A 22,307-nucleotide genomic window follows, 5' to 3' on the forward strand; every position below is an offset into this window, starting at 1 on the left:
ATAATAAAAGACTAGGGAACAAGGATCTTCACAGGCCCCCATTACTGCAGAGAGGTCCAAATTAGCTGCAAGAGCATGAGGAGTCATATGAGGACTGATGAATCCCTGCTTTTGGACTGGGTATCAGGCTGGATTCAATTGCTTAGGAGTTATTTCTGGAAACCTGATAGACAACTATATGATCTGGGGTCTGGACCCCCTAAGCCTTTAATCCCCCTAGCATTGGCACTTATTGCACCATTGTAGTTACACCTATTGTAATATACATATAACAAATAGGGGATTCATGTCATGGAACTCTGAACTGAAAGGGAAAGCCCTAGGCTGGTAAGAAGGAGAAACAGTGAAATTAAGGCCTGGTCTAGGCGGGTGTGGATCATTGAATCGATCCTAAGTAGGTCAACAGTCATTAGGTCAACCACTATAGGTCAACAGTGACTAGGTCGTCACCTGGAAAAGGTCAACATGGTCTTTAGGCCAAAACAGAAAAGGTTGACATGGATAAAGGTTGATATGAGTTTTTGGAGGTTTTTTGTGTTATTTTCTTTGTAAAGTGAACGGGAACCTCATTTAGTGCACCGCATACTATTCCCAATTGTAGTCCATGTGAATTGTAAAGTTAAAAAATGAAAAGTTCGTGAAAAACTCGTGTTGACCTTTTCATGTGTTGAAATATGCCATGTGGAGCCAATGACCATATTGAACTATTGATCATGATGAGCTAATGCATGTTGACCAATAGTGGTCGACCTAATGACTGTCGACCTAAGTGAGTTCGACCAAAAGACCGGATACCATCTAGGCTATCCTGGAACATAAATTATTCCTGACATTTCTAAAATTGTATTCTCCAAATATCCCTAGGAGAAACCAGCACTGGAGAACAGATATGCATAAAAAAATAAAATAATTTCCTCTTTCATTTTCATCTTTGGATATGCTGTTTGCATCATACAACTTACACCAGGGGGCTGGTCTTTGGCAAAATATCCCCATGTGTGCCAATTGAGGTCAAGACGGAAAGTTGGGTGTTCAGTCTCTCCAAGTCCATATATATACGTTGAGGGCAGTAAAGTTGAAATCTGAATGAACATGTCTGAGAAGGTGAGTCCAGGAACTTGAGAATTCCAGCTGGAAAAGAAATGAAATCCAATACAGTTATGGTTTTTGTTGTTTAAAGATTAAAAAAAATATATGTTTTTCTTGTAAATGGGGCCTAATTCAGACTTGATTTCAGCAGCAAATTTGTTACATAATGGGAAATTACCATGTGCACTGCAGGTGGAGCAGATATAACATGTGCAGAGAGAGTTAGATTTGGGTGGGTTATGTTGTTTCTGTGTATGGTAAATACTGGCTGCTTTATTATTACACTGCAATTTAGATTTAAGTTTGAACACACCTCACCCAAATCTAACTCTCTCTGCACATGTTATATCTGCCTCCACTACAGTGCACATGGGTGGTCATTTCGAGTTGATTGCTAGCTGCATTCGTTCACTTTTGCGCATTCGGCACTTCTGCGCATGCGCGACATACTATTACAACGACCAATGTAGTTTCACACAGGGTCTAGTGAAGCTTTTGAGTCGCACTGCTGGCCACAGAGTGATTGACATGAAGTGGGGATTTCTGGGTGTCAACTGACCGTTTTCAGGGAGTGGGCGAACAGAGGGCATGTTTGTGATGTCAAAACAGGAACTGAACAGTGTGAAGTCATCGCAAATGCTGAGTAGGTATTGAGCTACTCTAAAACTGCACAAATAAAGTTGCCACCGCTCTGCGATCCTTTCGTTCACACTTCTGCTAAGCTAACATACACTCCCAGTGGGAGGCGGCATAGGATTTGCACGGCTGCTAAAAACTGCTAGCGAGCGAACAACTCAGAATGACCACCCTGGTTTTGCCCATTAGCTAACAAATTTGCTGCTGTGATCAGATCTGAATTAGGCCCATGGTCAATAGCTCAATCACTGTGATAATTATTTCTGCAAACACAAAAGAAGTACAGCAAATGATAGAAGTGATTATTCACAGTACAGAAAATATTTAGTTATTGAATTATCATATATATAGCAAACACTTAGATGAAACATGTACAGTACTAAGCTTAACCCTGTAACTATCTGACTAATCACTAATACATGCTCATGTCAGTAGATGCCAATAACTGACAATGAGCAAATTCTTGACACGCATGTTATTGGTGAGCATTATAGTCCCATGAAGAATGACATAGCAAAGAGGATGAATCACTCTAATAGCAAGGAGAGAGGATCCACTTTAATATATGTTGTGTCTGACAGCAAAAGCAGAGAGATTGGTCAGTCTATATAAATAAAGCCAGATGCTAGTAGAGAGCTCATCATGCAATACCTGTTCATTTACTAGACTGCTGAAAGATGATGAAACTAATATGCTAAGGCTCTATCACTGAAGAGGGCTTATTGAAATCTAGGGAATGTGCTGGTACAGTAAATAAAAATGCAGGAAGCTCTGTGTTATTGGAAGAGATACTATTAATACAGACATGGCTGCTGGACTAAATGGCACTAGCCATCACCATTACCCAAAATATAAAATATGATAATTTCAGCAGGAGTGCCCATATGCTTAAATAGAATAAATGATAATTACATATTACTATTAGACCATACTGTTTAATAGTATTATTAGTATTCATTACATTAATCCAGAACAAATGGGACAAAACATATTTGGTTGGCATTATACAAATATGGAAAATCTACTGGACTGTGTGGCATATATAAGTACTAGCATTTTAGACCATATTGTTCTGGTCATTGTAGGTTTTTTTTCTTCACCTACCTTCCCTGCTCTCTCGCCTGTATTCCCCTCTTCCTCCCTTAGCTCTCCATTCTCTCTCTATGCCCTCTCTCACCTGCTACTTCCCATCTCTCCTCCTTGTTCACCCTCTTACTCCCATCTCTTTTTCCACCTCTTATAAAGACCCATTGGCTCTCACTGCACATGGTAAAGATAGACACATCAGCATATCAACTCTTTTGTATTGTAAACTGGTATATAATATACAGTGTGGGGATGTCTGTTGGTTTTGAATGTATAGTAATAATATAGACAGCTCAGTTGAACTGGTATCTATGCAAATGTGGTTGGTATTTAATAATGTGAACACTACCAGTGTACTGGTATATAAAAATATGGCCATCTTTGCTAACTTTTACTGTACAGTATATAATTATATGATCACATTCCTGATACTGGAGGTGAGAAAAATGCATAAAAAATGCTATGCCAATTATCTTCATATTATATATTAAGCATGTGCCTGATGTGCCTATGTCTAGAAGAACCTCGTTTCTGTCTCTGTCCATTGATGTTTAACAGTATGACGTACTGTTTCCAAACTCTGAACTGTACATATTATTCATATTGAATACACTAACATTGTTACATAATATGTTTGCTACATATTTTGAAGCTACTGTGATGTGACATCTGTCATTCAATATTTCCGTTAGGCATTAAAAAATCCCATCCCCTTTATATGTGCAGAGAGAATTCATTCCTACCATAATAATTCCACAAGTTAATGAGAACAAAAAAACTGTATATGGTACTTCAAGAGACTTACGTGTTATCATAACACCAAGCACTTTGCATTATGAATACATTGTAACTCTCTATATATTATTACTGCAGTGCAAACCAACAAAGATTACTTACATGACTGTCCCAGTGCTTCTCCTTCTAATTTGAATTCCAAAAGGATTATTAACAACCTGAACATCGTACAGTCGCTCTTGTTCTGTACTTGATGGACTGTTTGGGGTATTTATAGGTACTGGAACTTCATACCGTTTATTGTTAGGATCATATATCTATGTATGAAAATATTATTTATTAGACACATGTACATTATGTGTACTAATTGAAACAATGAATGTTTAATGTATACACTTTACTTTTCTGTTGGTTGACTTTTTCTTATATTGGTTGTCAAAGTTCATACAGTATATATTGTGCAATGTATACAGGGTTACCAAGAAGAGGGTGGGGATCGGGTACTAATTCCCCAGGCTTGTTAGAGGTTCTTAACAGGGCCCTGATCTGCTGCCCCCTCCCCTGGCTGCTCACTTGCCTGTCAGCAGAAGCAGCTGCTCTCCCCAGCTCAGCTCACACTACTGTTTTCCGAGCTGCATGGGGAAAGAGAGGCTGCTGCTTCTGAGTCCCTGTCTGTGCAGGAGGTGGGGATTCAACCATACTGATCATCCCTGGATATGCCCCTGGTTGAGAGGCACATGGTACCCTCTGCATTTCACAAACCTCTGATTTTCAATGCTATAAATACTTTTTTTTAATTCTAAGGGGCATGACCACATCTCCCATGATCAGGCCACACCCCCTGACAAATACTGAGGTCCATTCAAGCTCTCTATGACACTGTATCTATACACACATAGCCCTTTTGCAAATCAAGCCTGTCAGGATGTTAGTCACTCTGCTAAGTAATCACCTCCCCCTTACATGGAAATCTTTTGCACTGGGCTAATAAGAGCATGATAGACATACATATTTAGGTACAGTAAGTATAAACTATACTTGCCTACTCTCCCGCAAGCTGCAGGAGGCCCCCATTTTTGGGGGTAGCCACCAGCACCCCCAGAAGAGTAGGCAGGTCTCCCACATCCTGCTCACACCCTAGTGATGCAGGCACGATGGAGAGATACTCTCCCGTATTCGCGGGTCCATGGGGTGGTGAAGGGGTTAAAATGATGCAAATTGCATGATTTTAGCCCCGACCACTTTCCCTGGACACGCAAATTGCTGCATTTTCACGATGTGGGCGGGGCTTGATGATGTCACATCCTGGCCCCGCCCCCCAAAGTCTCCTGCAGTGTCTCCTCTCTGGGCTGGCAGGCTTCTCCCGGAGAGGAGAAACTCAAAGTAGGCAAGTATGGAATAAACATTAGATTTAATATATAGTAACAGTGATGGATTAACCACAGGGTGACCAGGGCAGTTGCTCTGAGGCCGCCACATACATAGCTACATCACCAGCATCAGGAGCATAGTGGCATACTGTATGGTAACTAGGGGTCCCTGTGTGACACAATGTGTACTGGGCATACGACAGGGTGTTTAACACACTTGTGGTGCTGGAAGAATCAACACATAATACTTTCTTATAACATCACCAGCATATCTTATTGACAATGTTATAAGTAGGGAACCCAACAGGTTAATTGAATGGGGCTTAGATAAACCTTAATCTGGCCCTGTACAGAAATATTAAGTAGAGCATTAACTTGTAGCCTTCAATTGTTTTATGTCTGTTTTATCATTATGCTACACAGATAGGGTGTAATCTATGGCAATGACTGTGACTCAGTTGCATAACATATTTCATGTTAGGAGTATTATGAAAAAGGAGCGCCATCCATAAGGATATTAATCCAAAAAATTTTTAATAATAAAAATAGTATAGACACACTTACATGAAACATATAATAAAATACAATTGACGTCTGCAGATTATATCAATGTAAACTCAATCTAACCACTGCAAGTGAATCCTTCCTTATGCTGAGTTGTAACGTTTCCTACAGTCTAATCTAAAGTAACATTCTACTGTTTATATAACTGCAACATGATAGGTTAGTTAAATAACAATATTTAACTACAAAATTGAGACAATAAAGCAATTGCTTGTAAATAGTAGCGGTTCTTCAAAGTTTCACAAGTCTTTTGATAAAAGATCTTTTGAAATGAACACATGCAGTAAGCTTTTCGGTTAAAAAGTAAAAAAAAAAAAAGTCTCTCCACACAATTAATCTCTCCCAGTATCCAGCTGTGATTTAGTTAACTCAATCAGATGCAAGCTTTACTGATGAGACATATTTCTAAAAAACAGACACAGTGTTGAGGCTGAGAAACGCATTTAGATTGCCCCCCATGTGACGCCTGCAGTAGCTGACTGACCACACATCAAGCATCCTGCTACCAGCTCCTGCACTTGGCACCTGTGACACTGTTAGCAAGGTTGTGTCTATGTTACCGTCGTGATCAGGACCTGGAAGTGACATAACGAGAGGGCAGGAGAGAACTTCCGCCCTTACAGCACCTTAGTGTTTTCTCCATTCTCTGTTCGTTTGAGGTGATTTTTGTTTGTCTATGCACCATTGAACCCTCACGGCCTCGCTTCGCTCGGCACACTTTGGGCTCGGTGTCTCGCTTCGCTCGCCACAGGTTACTATTCCAAATAGATTGTGACATGGACCCAAGGGGTTATGAGAAAGGTCCTCTCCACGAAGGGAAACTATTGCTACCCTGTTAGCAATATCACCCGGCAACAGCAGCCCAAGACTCCAGGTTACCACGGTACTTCCGGCGGCTTTGCTGAAGCACTAAACAATGGGATAGCACACTAAGGGGTCTATTCATGAAGCAGTGAAAAGTGTGGAGCAGTGAGCCAGTGGAGAAATTACCCATGGCAACCAATCAGAGGCTCCATACAATTGTATATTATGCAAATTATAAATGTTACATCAATGCTGATTGGTTGCCATGGGCAACTTCTCCACTGGCTCACTTCTCCACACTTTTCACTGCTTCATGAATAGACCCCTAATTCCCTGGGTCCCAGTTTGTCCTTAAGATTAAGATAGTGCCACATTTCAGCCGGCACAGAGTATTGAGATCTCAGTTCAACAGCGGGACCTCTGGCGGCTTTCCAATAGGATCGTGTATGCTACTGAATATCAGAACCCGTTAATCATAAAGTCAGAGATGTCCCTCTACAGTTTGGATTTTTAGCAGCAGCTTGCTGAAACTATTGATGCTGCTGGAGTGCACTTATTATATGTCTCATCGGCAGGGCCGACATCAAGGGGGTACCCTGGGTACATTTGTCCCAGGCCTGGCCACTCTGACAGTGAGTGAAGGGACCGGGCCGCTCAGACTGCCTGGCTGCCTCATTCTCCCGGTGACGCTGGGACAACAGTTTCTGCAGAGGATACCCCCATCTCAGCTCACGCAATCCATTTCCTGTACAATAAAGTTTATTGTACATCAATAAACTTTATTGTACAGCGGGGTGTGATGTCATGACGTCACGCCACGCTGGCCAGTGAAGGGGAGAGGATTCGCTACCCGCTGGATTGAGGAGCAGTGCTGGAGAGGCAGAACGGATTGGAAAGAAAGAAGAGGAGGCTGAAGCCGACCTGCAGGGCTGGCAATGGAGCAGAAGAGTGGGACACGGTCCATGTGATAGACTGAAGATGCAGCGCAGCAAGACCAGGTTTGTATGGTATACTGTATATTGCAATGATGCATTGCACTTGTGCTGTGGCCTGTGTTACCACATATGCCTCTTGCAGGCCATTACACCTAGCCCACAATTTTTAAAAATTATTTTTTAAGCTTTCAAACATAGTATCTGCTAAAAAAGAAATAAAATAAATTGCATGCAATAACAAAGCGTTATTTTGTAAAATAATTTATTTGAGTGATTGGTTTAGTTAGGTGATTATTTATATTATTAAGAAGTGAGGGGGGGGGGGGGGGGGGGGGGCTGCCAATTTTGTCCAGTCCTGGACCCCACAATTTCTGATGGCAGCCCTGCTCATCAGTAAAGCTTGGAACTGATTGAGTTAACTAAATCACAGCTGGATACTGGGAGAGAAGATTGTGTGGAAAGACTTCTTTTTTTCACTGTTTAACCGAAAAGCTTACTGCATGCAGGGCCGGCGCTACCATTAGGCAGCTGCCTATGGGCGCTGGCCACTGGAGGGCGGCATGCTCCAATTAAATATATTTTACAAAAAAAAAATATTTTGATAAGTAAGCCCAGACCAGGGGAGGCCGCGACGAGGGTCTAGCCTGCCACAGCCGTCAGTCACCTCACCGGCGCCAGTGTATTGATTTCCCTGCTCCATGTCTCTAACAGAAATAGACGGAGCTGCGCGTATGAGAGAGCAGGTCAGGAGACGGGCGCCGCCCACACTGACAGCCTAACACGCATCCTAGGCGCCGTCAGCACGAACATGCCGTGCGCTTGTGCGGCGCCCGTCTCCTGACCTGCTCTCTCATACGCGCAGCTCCGTCTATTTCTGTTAGAGACATGGAGCAGGGAAATCAACACACTGGCGTAGGTGAGGTGACTGACGGCTGTGGCAGGCTAGACCCTCGCCGCGGCCTCCCCTGGTCTGGGCTTACTTTTTTTTGTAAAATATATTTAATTGGAGCATCTGAAAGGCAAGAGAAGTCTCCCTATCCCCTCCCTCCCTGTCGCCCGCGCCTCCATATCCCCTCCCTCCCTGCCGCCCCGCGTCTCCCTATCCTCTCCCTCCCACCCCGCGTCTCACTATCCCCTCACTGCCGCCCCGCGTCTCGCTATCCCCTCCCTCCCCGCCGCCCCGCGCCTCCCTATCCCCTCCCTCCCTGCCGCCCCGCGTCTCCCTATCCTCTCCCTCCCACCCCGTGTCTCACTATCCCCTCACTGCCGCCCCGCGTCTCGATATCCCCTCCCTCCCCGCCGCCCCGCGCCTCCCTATCCCCTCCCTCCCTGCCGCCCCGCGTCTCCCTATCCTTTCCCTCCCACCCCGTGTCTCACTATCCCCTCACTGCCGCCCCGCGTCTCGCTATCCCCTCCCTCCCCGCCACCCCGCGCCTCCCTATCCCCTCCCTCCCTGCCGCCCCGCGTCTCCCTATCCTCTCCCTCCCACCCCGCGTCTCACTATCCCCTCACTGCCGCCCCGCGTCTTGCTATCCCCTCCCTCCCCGCCGCCCCGTGTCTCCCTATCCCCTCCTTCCCTGCCGCCCCGCGCCTCCCTATCCCCTCCCTCCCTGCCGCCCCGCGTCTCCCTATCCCCTCCCTCCCACCCCGCGTCTCAATATCCCCTCACTGCCGCCCCGCGTCTCGCTATCCCCTCCCTCCCCGCCGCCCCGCGCCTCCCTATCCCCTCCCTCCCTGCCACCCCGCGTCTCCCTATCCTCTCCCTCCCACCCCGCGTCTCACTATCCCCTCACTGCCGCCCCGCGTCTCGCTATCCCCTCCCTCCGCGCCGCCCCGCACCTCCCTATCACCTCCCTCCCTGCCGCCCCGCGTCTCCCTATCCCCTCCCTCCCACCCCGCGTCTCACTATCCCCTCACTGCCGCCCCGCGTCTCGCTATCCCCTCCCTCCCCGCCGCCCCGCGCCTCCCTATCCCCTCCCTCCCTGCCGCCCCGCGCCTCCCTATTCCCTCCCTCCCTGCCGCCCCGCGTCTCCCTATCCCCTCTCTTGCACCCCGCATCTCACTATCCCCTCCCTGCCGCCCCACGTCTCGCTATCCCCTCCCTCCCTGCCGCCCCGCGCCTCCCTATCTCCTCCCTCCCACCCCGCATCTCCCTATCCCCTCCCTTCCACCCCGCGTCTCCCTATCCCCTCCCACCCCATGTATCCCTATCCCCTCCCTCCCTGCCGCCCCACGTCTCGCTATCCCCTCCCTCCCACCCCACATCTCCCTATCCCCTCCCTCCCTGCCGCCCCGCGCCTCCCGATGTTGGAGTTGCCTACAGCAGCGGCAGCTCCGGAGACAACAGGCAGCGCTGTTACCTCTATTTCCGTGCCCTCAGCATCTCTGGCAGCATCTGCTTCCTCAGGGACTGAGGAACCAGGACCACTAAGGCGAGGGGTGGGGGGAGTTGTGCTTGGTGGCAAGTGTCTGGGCAGCTCACCCCCAGATCACTTGGACTGCAGCTCCCCCCCTTGTGATCTGGGGGCGAGCTGCAGTCCAAGTGATCTGGGGGTGAGCTGCGCCTGCAGTCCAAGTGATCTGGGGGTGATCTGCAGTCCAAGTGATCTGGGGGTGAGCTGCAGTCCAAGTGATCTGGGCAAGATCACTTGGACTCCAGCTCACCCCCAGATCACTTGGACGCAGGGACAGGGAAAAATAAATAAAATAAATGTAAAAAAATGATATATTTATATCACAGCTGCCCGCCTCCCACCGCTGACCAGTGCTCACTTCTGCACGCTGCACCGCCATTGAAAGCTGACCACCGCAGACCACAACTGGCAGTGGTCAGAGGGACATCAACACCTCAGCGAAAAAGGACAGCTTAGTACCGCCGCATCCCCCTCAGACCATGGGCTCATCCGCCACCGACAACCACAGTCCCTTCCGCACCTCCGCTGCACATATCAGGTAATGTTACCCTATGTCCCTGCTGTCACGCTCTCAGTCCCTGCTGTCACTCTCTCAGTCCCTGCTGTCACTCTCTCAGTCCCTGCTGTCACTCTCTCTCCCTGTCCCTGATTTGTGGGTCATACCGTTTGCTATAATGTGAATTTCGGCTCATACCATGTGCTATAATGTGAATTTCGGCTCATACCATGTGGTAAAATCAGAATTTTGGCTCATACCGTATGCTGTAATGTGAATTTCGGGTCATATCGTGTGCTATAATGTGAATTTCGGCTCATACAGTGTGGTAAAATCTGAAATTTTGGGTCATAGCGTGTTCTGTAACGTGAATTTCGGCTCATACCGTGTGCTGTAATGTGAATTTCGGCTCATACTGTGTAGTAAAATATGAATTTTGGCTCATACTGTGTGCTGTAATGTGAATTTCGGCTCATACTGTGTGCTGTAATGTGAATTTCGGCTCATACTGTGTGCTATAATGTGAATTTCGGCTCATACAGTGTGCTGTAATGTGAATTTTGGCTCATACTGTGTGCTGTAATGTGAATTTCGGCTCATACGGTGTGCTGTAATGTGAATTTTGGCTCATACTGTGTGGTAAAATATGAATTTCGGATCATACCATGTGCTGTAATGTGAATTTCGGCTCATACTGTGTGCTGTAATGTGAATTTCGGCTCATACCGTGTGCTGTAATGTGAATTTCGGCTCATACTGTGTGCTGTAATGTGAATTTCGGCTCATACGGTGTGCTGTAATGTGAATTTTGGCTCATACTGTGTGGTAAAATATGAATTTCGGATCATACCATGTGCTGTAGTGTGAATTTTGGCTCATACCATGTGCTGTAGTGTGAATTTCGGCTCATTCCATGTGCTGTAATGTGAATTTCTAGATAGTATAAGAATTTCTAGATAGTATAAGGGGTCCTAATACACTGAAGGACACGCCCCCATTTAAATGGCCACACCCCCTCTTCTGGAGGCGCGCGCATAATTGCAACCTTCACTTTTTCATACCCCCACTTCAAAATGTCCACTTCGACCACTGTATATGTATGTGTGTGTGTATATGTATGTATATATATATATATTATATATAAAATCTCAGTGCCTCCCCAGCCAATGACCTCACCGCACGTCACTGCCACAAAGTTCTAGTAACAACCCTGGTGCCTATCTATAATACTGTATAAAACTACAGACTGTGGTATTATACTATATATGGATGTGGGGCTGGATGCTTTTTAACTTGTGTGCATTTAATATAATATTTGTCAGGTTTTCTTTTGCTGTTATTTGGCTGCTTCAGGAGGATCAACATACTGTTAACACAGCCTCTAGATAACGTTATCACTCCACTGTCCAAGCAACAGGGGAAGGGGAGGGCCGGGAGGATGGGGGGGGGGGGGGGTGTAGGCAGAAATTTTGCCTAGGGTGCCGAGAAACCTTGCACCGGCCCTGACTGCATGTGTTCATTTCAAAGGATCTTTTATCAAAAGACTTATGAAACTTTGAAGAACCGCTACTATTTACAAGCAATTGCTTTATTGTATCAATTTTGTAGCTAAATATTGTTCTTTACCTAACTGATCATGTTGCAGTTAGATAAACAGTAGAATGTTACATTAGACTGTAGGAAATGTTACAACTCAGCATAATGAAGGATTCACTTGCAGTGGTTAGATTGAGTTTACATTGATATAATCTGCTGACATCAATTGTATTTTATTATATGTTTCATGTAAGTGTGTCTATACTATTTTAATTATTATTTTTTTTAAGTGAATATCCTGACATACGGCACTCCTTTTTTCACAATACTTCTAACTTTCTCTGAGGTATAGCTCCTCAAATCTTACAGCTGCAGTCTGTGATGGTATTTTACAGGTGATTGTTGAGTACTTCACAATTAGCACACTAGCGCTCACCACCACTATTGTTTTTGTTTCAATATTTTATTTTATATCAGTATTGTAATTGGAATCTCCCTGTTTTCAACTGTTTTTAGCTATACATTACTAACATAACCAACAATAAAATAGCACAGATATGCCACAAACATTAAATATCTTGCACTGCAATAAATTCTGCTACATCTTTATGGTATGTTGCATTTAAAGGCATGACAAAGGCATGGTAAAGTTATGGTAAAGGCATGGTAAAGTTATGGAAAAGGCATGGTAAAAGGATGGTAAAGGCATGGTAAAGAGGGATGCAATTAAGTTGCTGATGGTCAGGATTCCGGAGGTCAGGATACCGATGCCGTAATCGCAACCACTGACAATACTGCCAGCCGAAATCCCAGCTAACAGGGGCTATTCCCACTCGTGGGAATTTAACCTGTAGCATGTTCAGCGAGCCCACAAGGGGACTCTTTGCTCTTGCCCTGCCTCCAGTAGACTGACGGCTGGGATGCCATTGCTGTTATACTGACGGCTGTCATCCCAGCTGCCAGTATATCATCCTGAACCTAGTAAAGGCATGGTGAAGGCATGGAAGTGATTGTAAAGGCATGGTGAATGCATAGTAAAAGCAATGTAAAGGCATGGTTAAGGGATGGTAAAGGCACAGTAAAACAAATAATAATAAAAAAAGATCACATGCAATAACTGCATTGACAAACTAAAAAAATTATCAAAATGTTTCTGAAATCTTTGTTAATAAAATTGACAGAATAATCAAGTCATATATTTACCTTAAATTGGAGCATATTATTTTCATGATACACAACAGACAAATGAAGGTTTTCTATTGGCGGAGATATGTCATAACGTAAGAACGACTGTGCGTTTTGTAGATTAGCTGTAATGCCTGTAGCTGTGGTTTGTACATTGCTGGCATTATAGCCAAAACTGCTTGGATAGAAACAGAATGGAACTCCTGGATTGTCAGCCTACAAACCAAAGCAAAACATAAAAAACATAAAAATTAGATATGAACATAACATGTTCTTTCAAAATGCAAATAATTTTTAGTGTTTGAAATATGTGTATTCAATATAAGGAAAATATAAAAGGAAATATCAATAATCAATATCAATAATCTATTACTACAACCTTTATTTCAGCAACACTGATTCACTCTTAATAGGTAATAAGGCAAATGTGGTGCAGAAAGTACTAGTCAGATTATTAATAACACTGTTATTTAACAACATACACTTTGCAAATGTAAAAGTAACCCAGAGCAACCAATCAGCAGCTAATGTTGACAAATGCAAGTTTGACAATTAAAGCAAATGTCTGATTGCTAAGGGATTTCAAATCTATGCTTTTCTTTAGAATCTCTCCCTTAATAATGTGTTTAGTTTTCACACACATAAGGCGGTATCCAATTGACTGTTGTAATTTACCATGGCTAAATGGTTAACCAGAGGCCTGATAGCCGGCGCTTATCTCCCAATGCCGGCACTTATCAGGGATTGGTTTCACCTGAGGAAGGCAAACGCAGCCAAATCCTCGATAAGTGACTATTGTATACATTATAAGTGCAACAAAAATACATAGGTCTGTGGCTTTTCACGGATCCTATGTATTTTCACAAGAAAAACAGGGTTTTTCTAACAAATGAATTGGGTAGGGGAGATCATTTTTTTTACCTGTATATACATTTCATTCATGTGACATAAAGCACTGATATCATACATTGTCAATCAATAACTGCATTTATTATTTATTATGTTAAATTGAAAGCAATCACAACAGTATCTTGATCAAAAACCAGAAGGTGACACTACAGGGTATAGTTACTAAAGTGCGGGTTTTGAAACGTGCAGATGTTGCCCAAAGCAACCAATAAGATTCTGGCTATTATCTTCTGGACGGTGCTAGATGAATTTTAAGTAGAATTTGTTTGGTTGCTAGGAGCAACATCCCAACATTTGAAAACTGCACTTTCATAAATACTGTATACATCTACTTCTTCCTCAAACCCATCTTAGATGTATGTGAAGAAAACCTGAGGTTCAAGTGTTCCTAAGGTAAGTGTAACCTTAACCCTATCATTAACCCTACCCCTAAACCTAAACCTAATCCTAATGGTCATGTCAACATTTTCACTACATTATTATTTCATTTGTCAACATTTTGTCCAAGCATTTTCCAGGTGTCAACATTCTAAATATATGTGCATGAATGTCAACATAGTGACCGTCGACAATATGGTTGCATACTCTATATAAATAGCATTGAAAACAATTTGCACCTAGTAGTACAGGTTGAGTATTCCTTATCCAAAATGCTTAAGACCAGAGGTATTTTGGATATCAGATTTTTCCGTATTTTGGAATAATTGCATACCATAATGAGATATCATGGTGATGGGACCTAAATCTAAGCACAGAATGCATTTTTGTTACATATACACCTTATACACACAGCCGGAAGGTAATTTTAGCCAATATTTTTTGTAACTTTGTGCATTGAACAAAGTGTATCTACATTCACACAATTCATTTATGTTTCATATACACCTTATACACACAGCCTGAAGGTCTTATAATACAATATTTTTAATAACTTTGTGTAATAAACAAAGTTTGTGTACATTGAGCCATCAAAAAACAAAGGTTTCACTATCTCACGCTCACTCAAAAAAATCTGTATTTCGGAATATTCCGTATTTCGGAATATTTGGAAATGGGATACTCAACCTGTATTATATGTATTTTATAGGACAGTATTTATATTATAGCAGTAGAGTACAGTTTCAGCTGACTGACCATAAGGGATTCTCTGTTCAGTTACCTTTATAAGATACTAACTGAAAACCAGTGCTTTGCTACAGAATTTCAAGCATTTCCATGTGTATAACTTTAAATTTGAAGGACTTTCTGGTAAACTGATTAGACAAACAACAGGACATGCTCTGCCCGCCGCTGCCAATCTTTGTCAGGCCGTACCTCCGGATGGGCATTCCCCGGATTGATGCTGTCAAAAGGATGATGCTGAGGAGAATAATCCACTCCTTCTCTTCCCCGCCCCCCCTCTAATGCTGCCCTGCTCAGGGGCAGATGTATTAACCTGGAGAAGGCATAAGGAAGTGATAAACCAGTGATATGTGCAAGGTGATAAAGGCACCAACCAATCAGATCCTAACAGTTAATTTACATAATGGAGCTGATTGGATGGTGCCATTATCAGTGATGGTTTATGCCTTCCTTATGCTTTCTCCAGGTTAATACATCTGCCCCTCAGTGCTGTAAATGCTGTGAAAACAGGACAAGCTCCACCCACTGTATGTTAAATATGTAAGGTTTGCAGGGATAGGCTGACTCTATTCCAAGGGGCCCTAGGTCTCCTTGCTTAGCTTCTCACTCTCATTAGGGCTCCTCCTTTGAGGTAAAAAGGTAAAGATTTTGTAAAAAGGTAAAGATTTTTGCAGACCACTTAAGGACACAGGGAGAGCTGTCGGTACCCTTTACACAGCAGATAAGCAGTTGCTGACTATAAAGCTTTCCTTTAAGGCATTTATGAGTCAAAATATCTATGTCTCCTTTACTCCTAATGCTCTTTGTGAGGTTCGGCAGTGTTTAGTTCAAGTGACAGGTTAACCTCTGATAATTGAGACACTATCCTCTCCTGACTGGAAATAGGTTGGTTTAGTACTTATAGTATATCTGAAATCTATATATAAAAAAGGCAAATACCACTGACTCATCAAAAAATCTTCTGAACCATAAGGCTGCACTTCCTTGCTAGTGGCAGTTTTAGAGCAGCCCGTTATTCAAATAAGGGAGCCACCCTCAGCAATGTTTGACAGTGTTTAGGGGGCCAGTTGATGTGGCTCCCCTATTTGAATAATGGACTACTCTAAAAGTCCAGGAACAGAGCATTGTGTCCTCCCACTCTGCAACTTGGTATTGCTGGCACAATGCATTCTTTATAGCCCCGGCTGAGTGAGCTGGTTGTATTAACTCTCCTCTGTGAGGGGGGAATTATTTCACCCCTTTTGACCCCTTTGTGGGTGAAATTTTGAAAAATCCCTTCTTAGTGGGTGCCTACATCACAAAAGCAAGCTACTGTCCAAATTTGAAGTTCCTAGTTCTCACAGTACTTACTGAATACCTGTGTTTTGCTACAGGATGAGGATGGTAAATTAAAATTATAGTTGTTCGTTAATTGATGTTGGTTGGAGATCTAATGTATAGGCATATCTTGCTTCCCTGACCCACATTGTATAGTGGCCAGACACCTTTTTGGTCCCCCAAAGGACCCTGATCTTTCCACTGTACAACTCTCAGTCTGTGGCTTTTTGCTGCCTCCATTCCCCTCCTCACATCATGTCAGTGCCCCTGTGAAATGATCATTTTATTTACAGTTTCTTATATAGCGCAGCACATTATGCATCTCCTGATACAGTCTGTGCTGCTGGGGGACCCTGCTACTGTACTTCCACTATTTAACTCTCAGTGTGGGTTCGTGCTACCTCCATTTCCCTCCTGACATCATGTCACTGCCCCTGTCACATGCAGCCCTGTCCTGTCTGACATATCATGCATCTCCTAATATACTCTGTGCTTCTGGGGACCCTGCTCCTCCCACTATATGACTCTCAGCATGTGACATTCTGCTACCTCCATTACCCTCCTCACATCATGTCACTGCCATTGTCATATAAAGTCCAGTCATCACTGACATATCATGCATGTCCTGATATAGTCTGTGTTGCTAGTCCACCCATAGGGGTGCTAGGGGTGTCTTGCCCCCACGGTATTTGTTCCCAGATTGTAAGTCATATGTGTACCAAGTTTGATGTAAATTGCTACAGGCATTCTGGAGTTATGCTGTCTCCTGATATACTCTGTGCTGCTGTCTTACCCCAACAGTGTTTGTTCCCAGATTGTAAGTCATATGTGTACCAAGTATGGTGTAAATTGATCCAGGCATTACAGAGTTATGCTGTCTGCAGAAATACTCTGTGCTGCTCCCTCATCCCTAGGGGTGCTAGTGGTGTGTTAACCCCACAGTGTTTGTTCCCTGATTGTAAGTCAAATGTGTACCAAGTTTTATGTAAATTTCTGCAGGCATTCTGGAGTTATGCTGGAACATACATACATGCATACATACATACATACATACATACATACATACATACACACACACATACATACATACATACATACATACATACATACATACAAACAAACACACATTCATTTTTGACATTTTCCATGGTTGGCCATTGACATTTTTAAAACTGGTTCTTAGCAAGCATCTGGGACCTAAAGAGAAGCTACCTGCCAAGTTTTAAGATTGTAGGCCTTGTGAATAAGAGATTTTGTGATTAGTCAATCAGTGAGCCAATCTCCTTTTTTGCCTTTTGCCTTATATATATATATATATATATATATATAAATATAGATTTGGTTGTATATCTGAAATCAAAATAAACCCTTCCATGCATGAATTATGGTAATTAAATGCAAGATTTTTTTGAATGGTTATAACTAGCCTTCAGAGTTAATAATAATAATAAATATTTATTTTTTAACTATAAAACTAAAGAAGTTTTACACGTATCCACTTGAGCGGACAACATGTATTTGCAACATAAAATATGGCCCTACTATTGTGGAACAGTATTTTAAATGTTAATTATTTATTTATTTATTTATTTGGAAAAGAGTAAGGTAAAATAAAATAAACAAATGTCTGGTATGGTTCTATTCTTTTATCATGTTGCTTATTTTTCTTTCTGTTGAAAAGAATACTTTTTAGTATTCCTATTTATAGATATATTTGTCCAGACTTAAAAATGTCCTCAGTATTTTTAACACAAATATTTTCGTTTACTTCTGAGTTTGCTTCATACCTACTGTAGAAAATTAGCATTTTTCACACAAAGGCTAAAATTTGTCAAAACTGGAATATACAGTATGGCTATTATATGAGAAAAATATTTAGGTTAGGCCTATATGCCAGGATAAGCCTTGCATGCAGTATAAAATCTTTTTATTGTATGACGTCCACTGAAGTGGACATATGATTTTACATTACTGTGAAAAAATAAAGTGTTTGATCAAAACATCTACCATATGCCCTAAATGTTACTTATCTTGAATTTATTTATTTTATCTGCTCTGTTATCTTTGAGTAAACAGACTTTACATACAGTATAATCTCTGAAGTACTCAGTGCTGGTGAACATTTCTCAGCCATTTTATATTGACCTTACAGAAATGGTGATAGTGGAAAAGCCTCTCATTAGAGGTGGTAGAGGCTAAGACAGTAGAGCAATTTAAACATGCATAATATAAACATAAGGATATCCTTACAAAAAAATAAGGACCAAACAGGGTTTGAGGTAAAAGTATGTTTAAAAAAGGGGCAGACTAGATTGGCCAAGTGGTTCTTATTTGCTTTCAAATTCAATATTTCTATGTTTAACGTCCGGGAGATTAGGTAAGTATGCCTTAAACTTATATAATGAAGTACATACACTACTCCAGATGCATCCACGTTTTTCACAAGATTCTTGACTTGAGTTTTCATCAGGATGACAGTCAAATCTGTTATTTTCACTGAATTCCAGAGTATATGATTCTCCAAACAATAGATGAAGAGCCGTTATATGTGCAATCTGCAGTGGTGAGAGCATAAAAAGCACATTTTATTAGTTTATTTTTGTAAGAAGTACTAGGTAAAAGTGCTGGTAACAATTATTGATATTGTTTATTTGCCTATCACTAACAGAAACTCTATACCGGACATACTGGAGAATCTTGATTTTATAATCTAGAAACAAATGTCTAATGTTCCACAGCCTGAAAGGTGCCATTTCACTTAGGAGAATGTATAATTAATGAGGTGTTCAAAATATACTGGAAATAACTGGAAATCAATGTTATTGATGTTTATAATACCATAGGGAAAAAAAAGGCACAAGTTACATTATTTTAACTGTACTCTATGCATCAAATTTTATCGATTTTGAAAGAAATCTAGTTCTAAAAAGAAATAAAAAATCAAACACAAAACACTTGCGGGTTGTTTTAAAAACAAGCAAACATGACAATGAGTTAGAACCAAAACCAAAACACAGGAGTCTGTGCACATATCTAGTCATAATATAGTAGCACTGTAGTACTAACCATGGGTACTTCAACTCAAGAGATCAATTGCAGCATACCAATGCTATTTACAGTAAGGTGTCCACATCCTCTGACTACCTGACCACAGATCTGGATTAAAATCCCATGGTGCCCTGGGCAAGATACTGGTTTGGGACCTCCCCCACTGATCCATTCATACCATATAACCACTTATGTACAGCACTATACATACAATAAACATAAAATACCTTACAAATAATAACTTATATACACATAAGGTACAAGTGATTCTGCATCTCTTAAGAATTAGAGAGGAAAGATGAGAACATGACAGCAGTTAGATAGTAAACATTATAATGTACAATAAAAAAAAATCTGGTACAGAAACAATTGTTGATATAAAGCTATATTCAATTTATTATAATAAAAATCTCAGACTAAGGTAAAGTAAATTCATATTAAAAAAATTAATCTGTCAAGTAAATTGATACAGGACTGTAACTAGGGGTGTACGAGGTGTGCTTATCCCAGGGTACAGCGCCCTTTGGTCTGCACTGTTGCCCCCACCACCATCATTATACCTGCATTTGGCTTGCAGGGTACCTTAAATCCACAGGCTGTAGCGCTCTGGATGCTTTGGGCAGAAACTGGCCATCTGAGTATACTTCGGACAGTGCACCCCAGGCAATACATCTTAATATCACATGTACTGATGCAGGGGTGGCACAGGGCAAAGGAAGAATCAAAATTGATGGGGATTCCTTCACCTCAGTCTGAGCTTTTTATTATACTTAGAATTATCTGATTTTAATTTATACATGAATACTGGTTTCTGCAGTTGATTTAATTTTTATTTGATACAGCATTATAATATTGTTTTTAATATATAAGGTGTGTCATGTCTGAGCATTGGGTTTGGCTTGGGTAGGCATGTGTGTATGGAGCTGGTACTGATGGAGCGTGCATGAGGCGGGGAGCCTTTATTTAGCTCCTACTTATCGAACTAGGAAACCTGCCTAGTTGTAACTGCACAGGGCCACAGCTTTTGCTGCTCAATACAATGTTCCTGGGTGTTGGTGCAACTAAGATGCAACCAGTTGCTGGTGTGTGTGCTCATCGTGGCAAATGAGGAGCGCCTGTGCCTAGTCGCAGACACATTGAGCGTGGCTACATCTGTATGACTATACAAATGATTAGAATAATATAAATGTTATAAGTTATAAATATCTTCTTAGTATTATTGTAAAAAAGTTTATAGCCAAAACTTTGGAGTATGACAAGGGGATGCTCTGTCTCCTCTGCCTACCATGACTTCACATCACTGATAGACAGGGAGGGTCACATAAAGAGACACACATACACAGGAGAGTCACAAATAAAGACACATCCATATACACCTGAATGGGATGCGGTCAGCATCCTGGCAGTCGGGGTACCGGTGATCATGTGATCACTGCCGGTATCCCGACACCACTCAGAATCCTGGTGCTAGAACACCGACTGCTGACATCCCAAAGGTAAGTACCAGGGTAACAGATAGGGTTATGGCCCATGGGTTAGGGGTAGACACTAGAGGGGAGTTAGCCATAACCACAACACCCCTGAGTCTTTGCTCTTGCTATCACCTCCATTATCTTAGCCCTAGCCTCCACCCCAAGCTGGTTAGGGTAGGGGACAGGGGAGGGGTAAAATAATTACCCTGACCTCTGTCAGCATTCTTATTGTCAAGATGCAAGTGTCAGTCATATGACTACTGGCATCCTGACCCCTGGGATCCTCTATCACATTTAAGTGAACAGCCATTTATAAGAATGAGATCCTGATTCTTGCTCAATATATCTATATAATCTTCTATATATGTTCTACTTACCTGGTTAACATTATCATATAAAATCTGGTGAGAGGAAGGTTGTATTGCACCATCTTTTCTTACAATTATATTCATGATAGGTTTTTTCAATCCAAATATTTTCATTTCATCAAAGATCAGATTATTTGGGTCCATGTAGTTATTATGTGTTACTTTCAAGCTAATGGAATTCTTAAATGATTAAAAACAGATAATATTAGTCAGGTTTCTTATCTTTGTTCTACATATCTATTACAATTCAGAAATGTCATTACGTGAACATATTTATTTATTTATTAACATGTTTTCAAAGTGTTACCTTTTGACAACTTCAACTCACTTCTACCAACTCCCGCATCCTACTTCAAAGCCCATTATTTTGCCAACTACCGTACTTCAAAGACAGAATAAACATCATCCATGAAGATATTTCCTCAAATCCCACACATACCCCATTGACCTTCGTCTGCATTCCTGTAAACAAGGTCTCTACACTCAACTCATTAATTCACCCTAAAACCTGCTCTCTAAATCCTATTGCTTCCCAACTTCTCATATTTTTCTCACCAACTTGATGCTCCCCTATAGCTCAGTTCTTCAACCTGTCTCTCTCGACTGACATATTTCCATCTTCCCTACAGTCTTTTAACTAGTACTAAAGATATTATCTTTTGACCCACAGTTTCACTCAAACTGCTGACCCATCTTTTCCACCAAACTACTTTAGTGACTTATCTACTGTGCATACGCCAAACGCCGGGCAAATGGCCACCGCTCCATTTTCCCGGTATTTGCTACAACATTGGTGCCATAGGTGAGGGACTTCAGAGCGGTAAGTGTCCACAAAGTGTGTGCAGCATGTGCAGTGTGGCCCCCCCTTGGACTCAGGGACCCGTGTGCAATGCACGTATTGCACCCATTATAGATACACCAGTGATTATGGAGTATAGCATGCAGCGCTGTGAACAAACAAATGTGGTCTTCTGTAATTGCTGCATGCTTGTTTGAATGGGTTATGATGTTAAATAATATTAGGTGTTCAATATCAGTTGGATTGCATAGTGGCACAGTGGTGAGCGTCTTTGTCTCACAACACTAAGATCATAATTTCACTTAAACCAGGGCCCTATCTATCTGGCGTTTGTTTGTTCTCCCTGTGCTTGTGTGGGTTTCCTCTGGGTGCTCCAGTTTCCTCCATTATAAAGATAAGATGGCAGGAAAATTAGGTTTGGA

At 42.2% G+C, this 22,307-nt stretch overlaps 1 protein-coding gene across 1 annotated transcript in view; it reads right to left on the bottom strand.

Annotated features, from left to right (window-relative positions):
* The window catches only part of LOC134909378 (maltase-glucoamylase-like), a 395,541-nt gene that overhangs the window by 162,127 nt on the left and 211,107 nt on the right, over positions 1–22,307 (bottom strand). Inside the window, exons 46-50 of the mRNA XM_063916182.1 lie at positions 21,096–21,266; positions 18,613–18,753; positions 12,869–13,066; positions 3,709–3,863; positions 963–1,131 (exon numbers count right to left, since the gene is read on the bottom strand). Coding sequence (XP_063772252.1) covers positions 963–1,131; positions 3,709–3,863; positions 12,869–13,066; positions 18,613–18,753; positions 21,096–21,266 — 834 coding nt within the window. The remainder of the gene's footprint in view (positions 1–962; positions 1,132–3,708; positions 3,864–12,868; positions 13,067–18,612; positions 18,754–21,095; positions 21,267–22,307) is intronic.

This window comes from Pseudophryne corroboree, chromosome 4 (genome assembly GCF_028390025.1).
Source record: "Pseudophryne corroboree isolate aPseCor3 chromosome 4, aPseCor3.hap2, whole genome shotgun sequence".
NCBI lineage: Eukaryota > Metazoa > Chordata > Amphibia > Anura > Myobatrachidae > Pseudophryne > Pseudophryne corroboree.